Source organism: Dipteris shenzhenensis, chromosome 28 (assembly GCF_047967505.1).
Source record: "Dipteris shenzhenensis isolate YYH24624 ecotype China chromosome 28, Dip_SZ_1.0, whole genome shotgun sequence".
Taxonomy (NCBI): Eukaryota; Viridiplantae; Streptophyta; class Polypodiopsida; order Gleicheniales; family Dipteridaceae; genus Dipteris; species Dipteris shenzhenensis.
The window spans coordinates 36,572,232-36,580,227 of NC_141623.1; the positions used below are offsets into that span (position 1 = coordinate 36,572,232).

At 41.2% G+C, this 7,996-nt stretch overlaps 1 protein-coding gene across 2 annotated transcripts; it reads right to left on the reverse strand.

Annotated features, from left to right (window-relative positions):
- Nucleotides 1-208: 208 nt before the first annotated feature.
- On the reverse strand, nt 209-7,634 carry LOC147883516 (SWAP (Suppressor-of-White-APricot)/surp domain-containing protein / D111/G-patch domain-containing protein). Of its 2 annotated transcripts, none has more exons than XM_087399396.1 (8): nt 6,971-7,634; nt 4,707-4,836; nt 4,417-4,526; nt 2,091-2,246; nt 1,867-1,989; nt 1,530-1,709; nt 1,260-1,438; nt 209-694 (listed from the first exon to the last, which is right to left on the reverse strand). In XM_087399396.1, the coding sequence occupies exons 1-8, from the start codon at nt 7,344-7,346 to the stop codon at nt 668-670; spliced, it is 1,281 nt and encodes a 426-aa protein (XP_087255522.1). In that variant the 5' UTR covers nt 7,347-7,634; the 3' UTR covers nt 209-667. The 2 variants fall into 2 exon arrangements, with proteins under 2 accessions (XP_087255522.1, XP_087255521.1); XM_087399395.1 differs by having other exon boundaries at nt 1,530-1,712.
- Nucleotides 7,635-7,996: the final 362 nt, after the last annotated feature.

Here is a 7,996-nt window from a genome sequence, read left to right on the forward strand (position 1 = left end):
AAAAGCAGTCAGTGAACATGCTCCTAAATTGCAGTATGCCCAGCAATTATGAGAATGTGTGAGAATGTGGGCTGTTTCTTGATGTCAGTAGATGTAAGTAATAGTTCACTTCATCTGCCAGGACAGCACTGCTTACAGCAGGTACCATAAAAATTGTTCAGCGGATGAGGAACACCATTTGATCATGACATCTCATAAGTCTCAAAACTGATGCAAACAATGTCTACATAACCAAGCACCAAAACTAGGGGAATCAAAGTAAAACCACATCTTCTCCTGAGCCTCAGGAAAGTGTCACCAGAAACAACAATGCTGTGAGACAAAAGCCTTGGTCATGCAATCCAAGTGAACAATACACAAGCAAGAGGGATATCTTGAATACATTGTGTCCCCAGAGAACATACAGGGGCAATATCTTTGTACAAGAACCTTATGAGGTGACTGCAGTTGGGCAGCCACAAATTCTGCAGAAGCGGAGGCACAGCAAAGGTATGGATGAAACCATGAAATGGAGAAGTACCATGCCAAGAGCAGCAAGCACTTCAATGATATTCTCATAGAACAGAGGAGCTTCAACATTAAAATCAGTGTTGCAATTGCAATGAAAACTGTAAATCATAAGATCACATCTGGCACAAGCCATTCCAAATGGACCCTGTCATTGTTACTAGTAATAAGCTTTCCTCGGATTATTCTGCAGATACAAATGCAAACTGGTTAGAAGATGGACTCCAGACATAGGCTAAGATGAAGAAACATATAAAATCAATTTTTAAATGTATTACAAACAGGGGATCAGGGATTTTAATAGAAAAAAGAGAGAAATAACATGATCCGATTAACATTACAATCAAAGCATGTACCTTTATTATTAATAGACAAAACCCCCTCCACCCATCAGAGAATTCTTAGTTTTGCAAGTTCAGAAGACAATATCCCTGTCTGGAAACTAATTTCGTCTTTAAAGACAGATCCTCACCTAGACCTAGCCACTTTAATATTTAACTACTAGTCGTTCTGAATTACAAATGGCTGTGGGTAAATATATACATAAAGCTATGTGTTAGAGAGAGTACATGGAGAATAAATAAAAAGCAGAGACACCAAAACAGAGATGATAGTTTGAATGTATGTGGCTACACAAAACAGTAAATTCCATCTCCCTGGTATCCGGAGATCTAAGGGATTGAAGCACAACCAAACCAGATCAAAAACAACCCCACCACACATTAACATACACAGACGAGCAAAGTACTTACAAGAGGGTTTGGTCTGAACCGATAACCAAGCATCATACGTTTCTTGTACTGCTCATAAATATCATCATCTGCAGACACTTCTCCAGGTTGCTGTGCTCCCACGCCCAGGTTGTTCAGTTTTACAGCTCCAGCCTGCACAGGATCTGCACGTCCATCCTTTCCACTCCCAAGGCCCTCTCCTGTGAATTATGTCAACATGTCTTACTAAACTTCTACTTTACGATAATAAACAAGGCTAAACTTTAAAACTACAGAAACACAACAAATCACCTTCTTTCCATCCCATCTTTGACAAGAGCCTGTGTCCTACATTGTCAGACTGAATCTTTGCTCGTTCTGTTGCTTCCTTTGCTGCCTTCTGGGCAGCAGCATCATTGCATTTAGCAAGAAACCTTTCCAGTTCCTCGGGTGGTATGTAATCCCCCATATGATGACCTTTTTTTCCAGGTGCTGCTGATGAAGGCGTTGCACAAAAGCATTGAGAAAATGCCAAGGGAGCATCAAAAAGGCAAGTAACACTTCAAGATCAGGTAACAATAAACATTATGACTAGGTTTTAAGATTGAGAAAAGTATCAAGGTTAGTAACAATGAGGATGGCTTGTTACATGGTGCCTGAAGAGATGCAGGAGGAGGCATCTCATCTCTAGACCGTTTAGGAGGCTTGCGAAGATCTCCCTGTGCCGCTTTTTTCATATAAAACTCCATCATTGCTAGAGAATCTGCACTAGCTGTTGTAAAAAGACTGACTTCTGTGAGTAACAATATTTGGCGGCTTTCCTAAATACTGTAGACGTACAAGCATCAACACTAACAAGCAGTGAAAACTAACCTTGTGCCGCTTCTCTAGAAGCTACACGTTGTTGAGACCATTGTTGATCATCACTGCCAGCATAGAGAGCTGATGCTGGAGTTTGATAATTTGTGCCTTGATGAGGCCCTGTTTTAGGTTGATTCACAGAGCGTGATCCTACTGCACTGCTTCCCCCTGTACCATCAAACAATATATGGAGATTTCAAAAAACAAAAGGCACACAATGCAGTCAATCAGATGTAAACACCAGACACCATTACAGCATCTCAGTAAGCTTTCATATTGCTCCTTAGCAAATCTGTTTATACTTCTACAATCAACTAAAATTAAGCACCCAGAACAAGCATCAATATACAGGTCAAATCAAAATAAGGCATTTGAAATCGAAGTGCAGAAGCACAACACATCATGTTTTCCTTGGCAAATCCTTATAACTCCTACGAACAACACATTAGCAATGTTACACATCATGCTTTCCTTAACAAATCCTTAAAATCAACTAAAATTAAGCACCCAGAACAAGCATCAATATCCAAGTAAAATTGAAATAGGACATCTTGCAGAAGCACAGATCATGTTTCCCTTACCAAATCCTTATATCTCCCATGAACACAATACATATTACCCAGGTTACAAGACTGTCAAAACACTCGTGGCCAATACCTTTTAGGGAACGACACACTAACATTCAACAGTCACTGTTCCTAAAAGCCTCTGCCTTACACTACTAAGATTGAGTAAGATCTGCTGAGCTGGCAAACCAGAGCAGCTATGACCGTCGTTGGGTAACAAGACCAAAAGAAAACACACATGGTGACAGATACATCTCATTGAATCCACCAAATTCATCCTCTACTAGAATTAACATTGCAACAATCATCCACAGGGTCTCAAATTGTAACTTTATAACGATCTTAATAACTACTATGGCCTCCCTACCAACCCCATCATCACCCAACAGTTGTACACTACAATATAAACATATGCTCTTACATACATACACAGATTCACACACCCACACATACATGAGCATCAATTTATACAAAGGTCTTCGTACTAAGTTTCTGTCAGCACTCCAAAGCTAAGGGCAAACTCAGCTATGGCAAAGGCTAGCACAAAGGGGAAGGTTCATCAACCAGTGATACACATTCACTTCATCCAAGCTACAACTGCCTGCGAAGACGAGTTTATTTTAGTCTCTCCCAAACAAACATTTCTAAGCAGCAGCTTGAGAGAGAGAGCTTGAGTAACACCTGGTACTCATGCTGCTATGTAATCTAGGCTTCAACTAACACAGGAAACATGGCGGGTCAGTAATTACTGGCTGCATCATGCTATTTGGCAAATCAAAACCAGTGCGACATGAGCATTAGTAATCAGGCCTGCAAATTCTACATTGTGCATGGTAACAGAGATATAAAGAAAATGCATTTACAATCCATCAGGACATGCATTTACTACATGAAACAGTGCATCTCTCATTATATTGGGAAACATCTGATTATATCATGGATATAGGTTAAACCACAACCAAAAAACTTATGACATGAATGTGATATTACCATCGCCAAACTGTTCTGTTCATGTTCCAAAACAAGGAAACATAAGAACATGCAGTACGTACAATCTTAAAGCAGGATTATAAACGAGTCTGCAACATCAAAGCCTTCTGGGAAACAGGATCCGAAAACATTATTTGCCTAAAATTACACACCAACTGTACACAGAAAAGGACTTCCTTACAAACTCACGCTCTAGTTCCAACGCTTCGACAATAAACTTCTAAAATTTTATCTAGTTCTGAATGAGGATGCTTAACTAGCTTTGTCAATTCAAATCAGAATTGCAAACGCTCAGTCATCTTTCTCATGCTTCCAGCACATTTAGGAGACTAACGGCTTCACACTAATCCGTAATTATAAATTACCCTACCGAAATGAGTAATCCATTATCAGACAATTGAAACAAGCCCAAATGACTACAGAAAGCTAACCTGCCAGGGACCAGAGATCCAACAACAAAAAGCCTACTCAAAACTATTGAAGAGATAGTGCTAAACTTCTAAAATTTTATCTAGTTTTGAATGAGGATGCTTAACTAGCTTTGTCAATTTAAATCAGAATTGCAAACGCTCAGTCAGCTTTCTCATGCTTCCAGCACATTTAGGAGACTAACGGCTTCACACTAATCCGTAATTATAAATTACCCTACCGAAATGAGTAATCCATTATCAGACAATTGAAACAGGCCCAAATGACTACAGAAAGCTAACCTGTCAGGGACCAGAGATCCAACAACAAAAAGCCTACTCAAAACTATTGAAGAGATAGTGCTAAAACCTTACCAGCAGCTGGATTACTTTGATTCGCATTTGCTTCTGCAAGGGCTTTCTCCTCCTTCAAAACCTGGTAGTTGTAATACTTGTAATCCGCACAGTTGACATCAAAGAGGAAGCTGTTCCATTAAAACTCTTTGATAAGAACCAACATCTGACAATGCCTTACAATAAGGTTTCATTTAGCTTATGTCGACATAGTAGTTCTGTGACCTTTTCTCAAATGATGTACATGGCAAAAAACATTTCATATTGTCAGCCAGGCACATATGGCTCAATTGATAAGCTATAAAACATACCGAAATGGTGTGTTGCCTGGGTTCTTTTGCCGTGTAACATCCTCAAACTGCCTGCCATGTCTAACAACAAAACTTGCAAGTTTGTCTGCTACCTTCTGGACCTCTGGATCATTAGGTGGTGGAGGGGGTACTGCATATCACTTCCAGATCCAATTAATACCACACAAATGAGAGAAGACACAGCTAGCTCTCTCTCTCTCTCTCTCTCTCTCTCTCTCTCTCTCTCTGCATGTAAGTATGTATGTATAGTATCAAGCTGAGTATAGGACTGACTCTGTACAAGAATATGGCATTGGAACACATACTGACAAAAGACGAATGTGAAAACGCAAGGGTAATGCAATGTGAAACAAAGAAAGTATACATGTTTACAAAGGGATTTCTCAGGTTCTACAACAAGACAGGATAGGAACGTCAGTAGCAGTTGTGAAAGAGCCAACAACATATGTGGCTGGGAGCTGAGAAACGTTAGTAAGTTTTCATGCCAGGCCATTGAATTTCTCCGCTCACTAGCAAAATGCAAACCTCCCTCCCCCTCTCTCTTTCTGGTTTAATCCAAAAATCGATGGGTTCTGGAAAACCTCAATGTGAAACAAAGAAAGTATACATATTAACAAAGGGATTTCTCAAGTTCTACAACAAGACAGGATAGGAACGTCAGTAGCAGTTGTGAAAGAGCCAACAACATATGTGGCTGGAAGATGAGAAACGTTAGTAAGAGTTTTCATGCCAGGCCATTGAATTTCTCCGCTCACTAGCAAAATGCAAAGTAGCAAACAATTACCCCTCCCTCCCTCCCTCCCCCTCTCTCTCTCTTTCTGGTTTAATTGAATAAGATACCACCGACCTTCTGGTCAGTGTATATGACTTGTCTAGCTTTGTCCATATTGCATCTCCCTCTCAGCTTGGGTGTGTATATGGCCATTTGATCCATGGCTCCAAACACTGTTATTCAACCTTCTATTCATGATTAACCTTATATATCCTGAATTAGCTTACATTTGAGGACTAATGTAGATAACTTTGAGAAAATTTGTTGTACCCTTGCTGGATGGAGCTGCAAGAAGGAGCACAAGGATATGGCACAAGCCGATCTAAATGCAAAAAAATGTAATGTACAAGGACCCCAAAATTTTGCGAGGTAAAGAATATGGCACAAGCCATAGAGACGGGCATGTGTTCGACAGCAAGACGCACATAGTAGAACTAAGTGGACCTAGACAATATATATACCTCTGCACATAGTAGAACTAAGTGGACCTAGACAATATATATACCTCTGTAAGACTAGAATATGTCCAATCATACAAATTTAGATGTTTTGTTGTTCTACAGACCAAAAATCTACACCGAAATAAAAGAGAAAACGAAAGAGAAGAAAAAAATAGAGGTAAACAAACTTTAATGAAAAACAAAATAAAGACATACTTAGCAAGCAAAGCAACACTTATGTAGTCATCAGTGCCCAAGCATAAGCAGACCTAGACAATATATATACCTCTGCACATAGTAGAACTAAGTGGACCTAGACAATATATATACCTCTGTAAGACTAGAATATGTCCAATCATACAAATTTAGATTTTTTGTTGTTCTACAGACCAAAAATCTACACAGAAAATAAAAGAGAAAACTAAAGAGAAGAAAAAAATAGAGGTAAACAAACTTTGATGAAAAACAAAATGAAGACATACTTAGCAAGCAAAGCAACACTTATGTAGTCATCAGTGCCCAGCTATACTGGGTTTCTGAAGAAACTCGAAGTCTCTTGGGCCTAGACAATAAGCTGTAATATTCTAGATAATTCTCTTCGTATGGTTCAAGCATTATTTTGCACATACTCGCACAGGGCACAATATTATCTGTGATTTACTAGCGTACAAGGCTTCTTTTGTGGATCCCCCACGTCATACTTGGCTTTGAGATTCGTTTCTGTCTTTTTTCTCTTACCTGGGAATGAACCTTACACGAGGTTTGGTATGTCTCATACTATAAATCGTTTGATAACGCTAACCTGCAAATCTTTTCTTAAATTTCTCGGTGAACTCTTTACAGCCAAAGCTTTATTTGGAGATACAGACAGATGCATAACTCCTCTGATTCGAATTGATTTCTGCGGTTATGATATTTCATACAACTAAAAATGGACATCATTCGTTTCCGCACCCATGCAACGACCAATAAAAAGAAAAAGAAAACATTGTTCTTTTTTCACTCGGGATAGATGATGGACAAGGTAGATGGCAAGGCATGGTATATGATACTTGTCACTTTGGGCTCAGGAGGCAAGCCGTCGCGTTTTTTGCTCTTCGATCCCCGATCCTGTCCATCATCATCGTCTTCGTCGTCTTCCTCGCTTAACTTCAAGGGATTTGCCGGGAGTTTCGACTTCTGCTTCAAGCTGAACGCTAGCTTGCCATTGGGCGCAACCGCAGGCTTCTGAGGGCTAGGTTTAAACCCCGACGGAACAAGCGCGGCCTTCTTCACAGGGGGGATGCCCTTGGAACCCTCAGAAGGAGAAGCGGCGACAGGAGCGGAATCTGGGCGAGAGCTATCAAATCCCTGCTCCTGAAGCTGCTTGAAGCGCTCGAGGAAAGATCCATCGTTGGCGAAAAGGTCAGGGGAAAGGGAGCCCTCCATGGAGAAGAAGGTGGGCGACTGCAAGACTGGGCATACAAGCGGGGGGGGGGAGAAATTGGGAGAGAGGAGGAGGGAGGGATGGAGGTAGAAAACCCTAGGAGATGGAGCAAGGTGTGTGCAGGGCAGGGGAGAGGGGGGGCTACGGCGAAGGTGAAGCTTTTGGCTATGGCGAAGAAGAAGCCTTTGGCTTTGGCGAAAGAGAAGGAACAGAACAAGAGGAGAGAACACAGAGGTGCTTTGCAAGCAAAAGAGATGAGATGAGGAAGAAGATAGGTTATTTTGGCTACGGCGGGAGCACACACTTTAAGTACTCCAAAAACTCATTCACACTCAAGCTTCTCAGCGTGCTCCGACCGACCGCACGTATCTTTCCCCGAGAGAGAGAGAGAGAGAGAGAGAATCGAACGTCTGTGCCGACCAACCGCACGTATCTTTCCCCCTGAGAGAGAATCGAACACCTGTGCCGACCAACCGCACGTATCTTTCCCCCACAGAGAATTGAACGCAGGCAGCTGCTCAGGCCTCTTTGTCCTCGGGCAAGTTGCTCGAGTATCTCTCTCCTCTTTTCCAGAAAATAGGTTTTGGGGTAACTTCCTCATAAAAAACTCATTCACACTCAACCTCGCTCGGCACAAGGGGTTCCCCACACT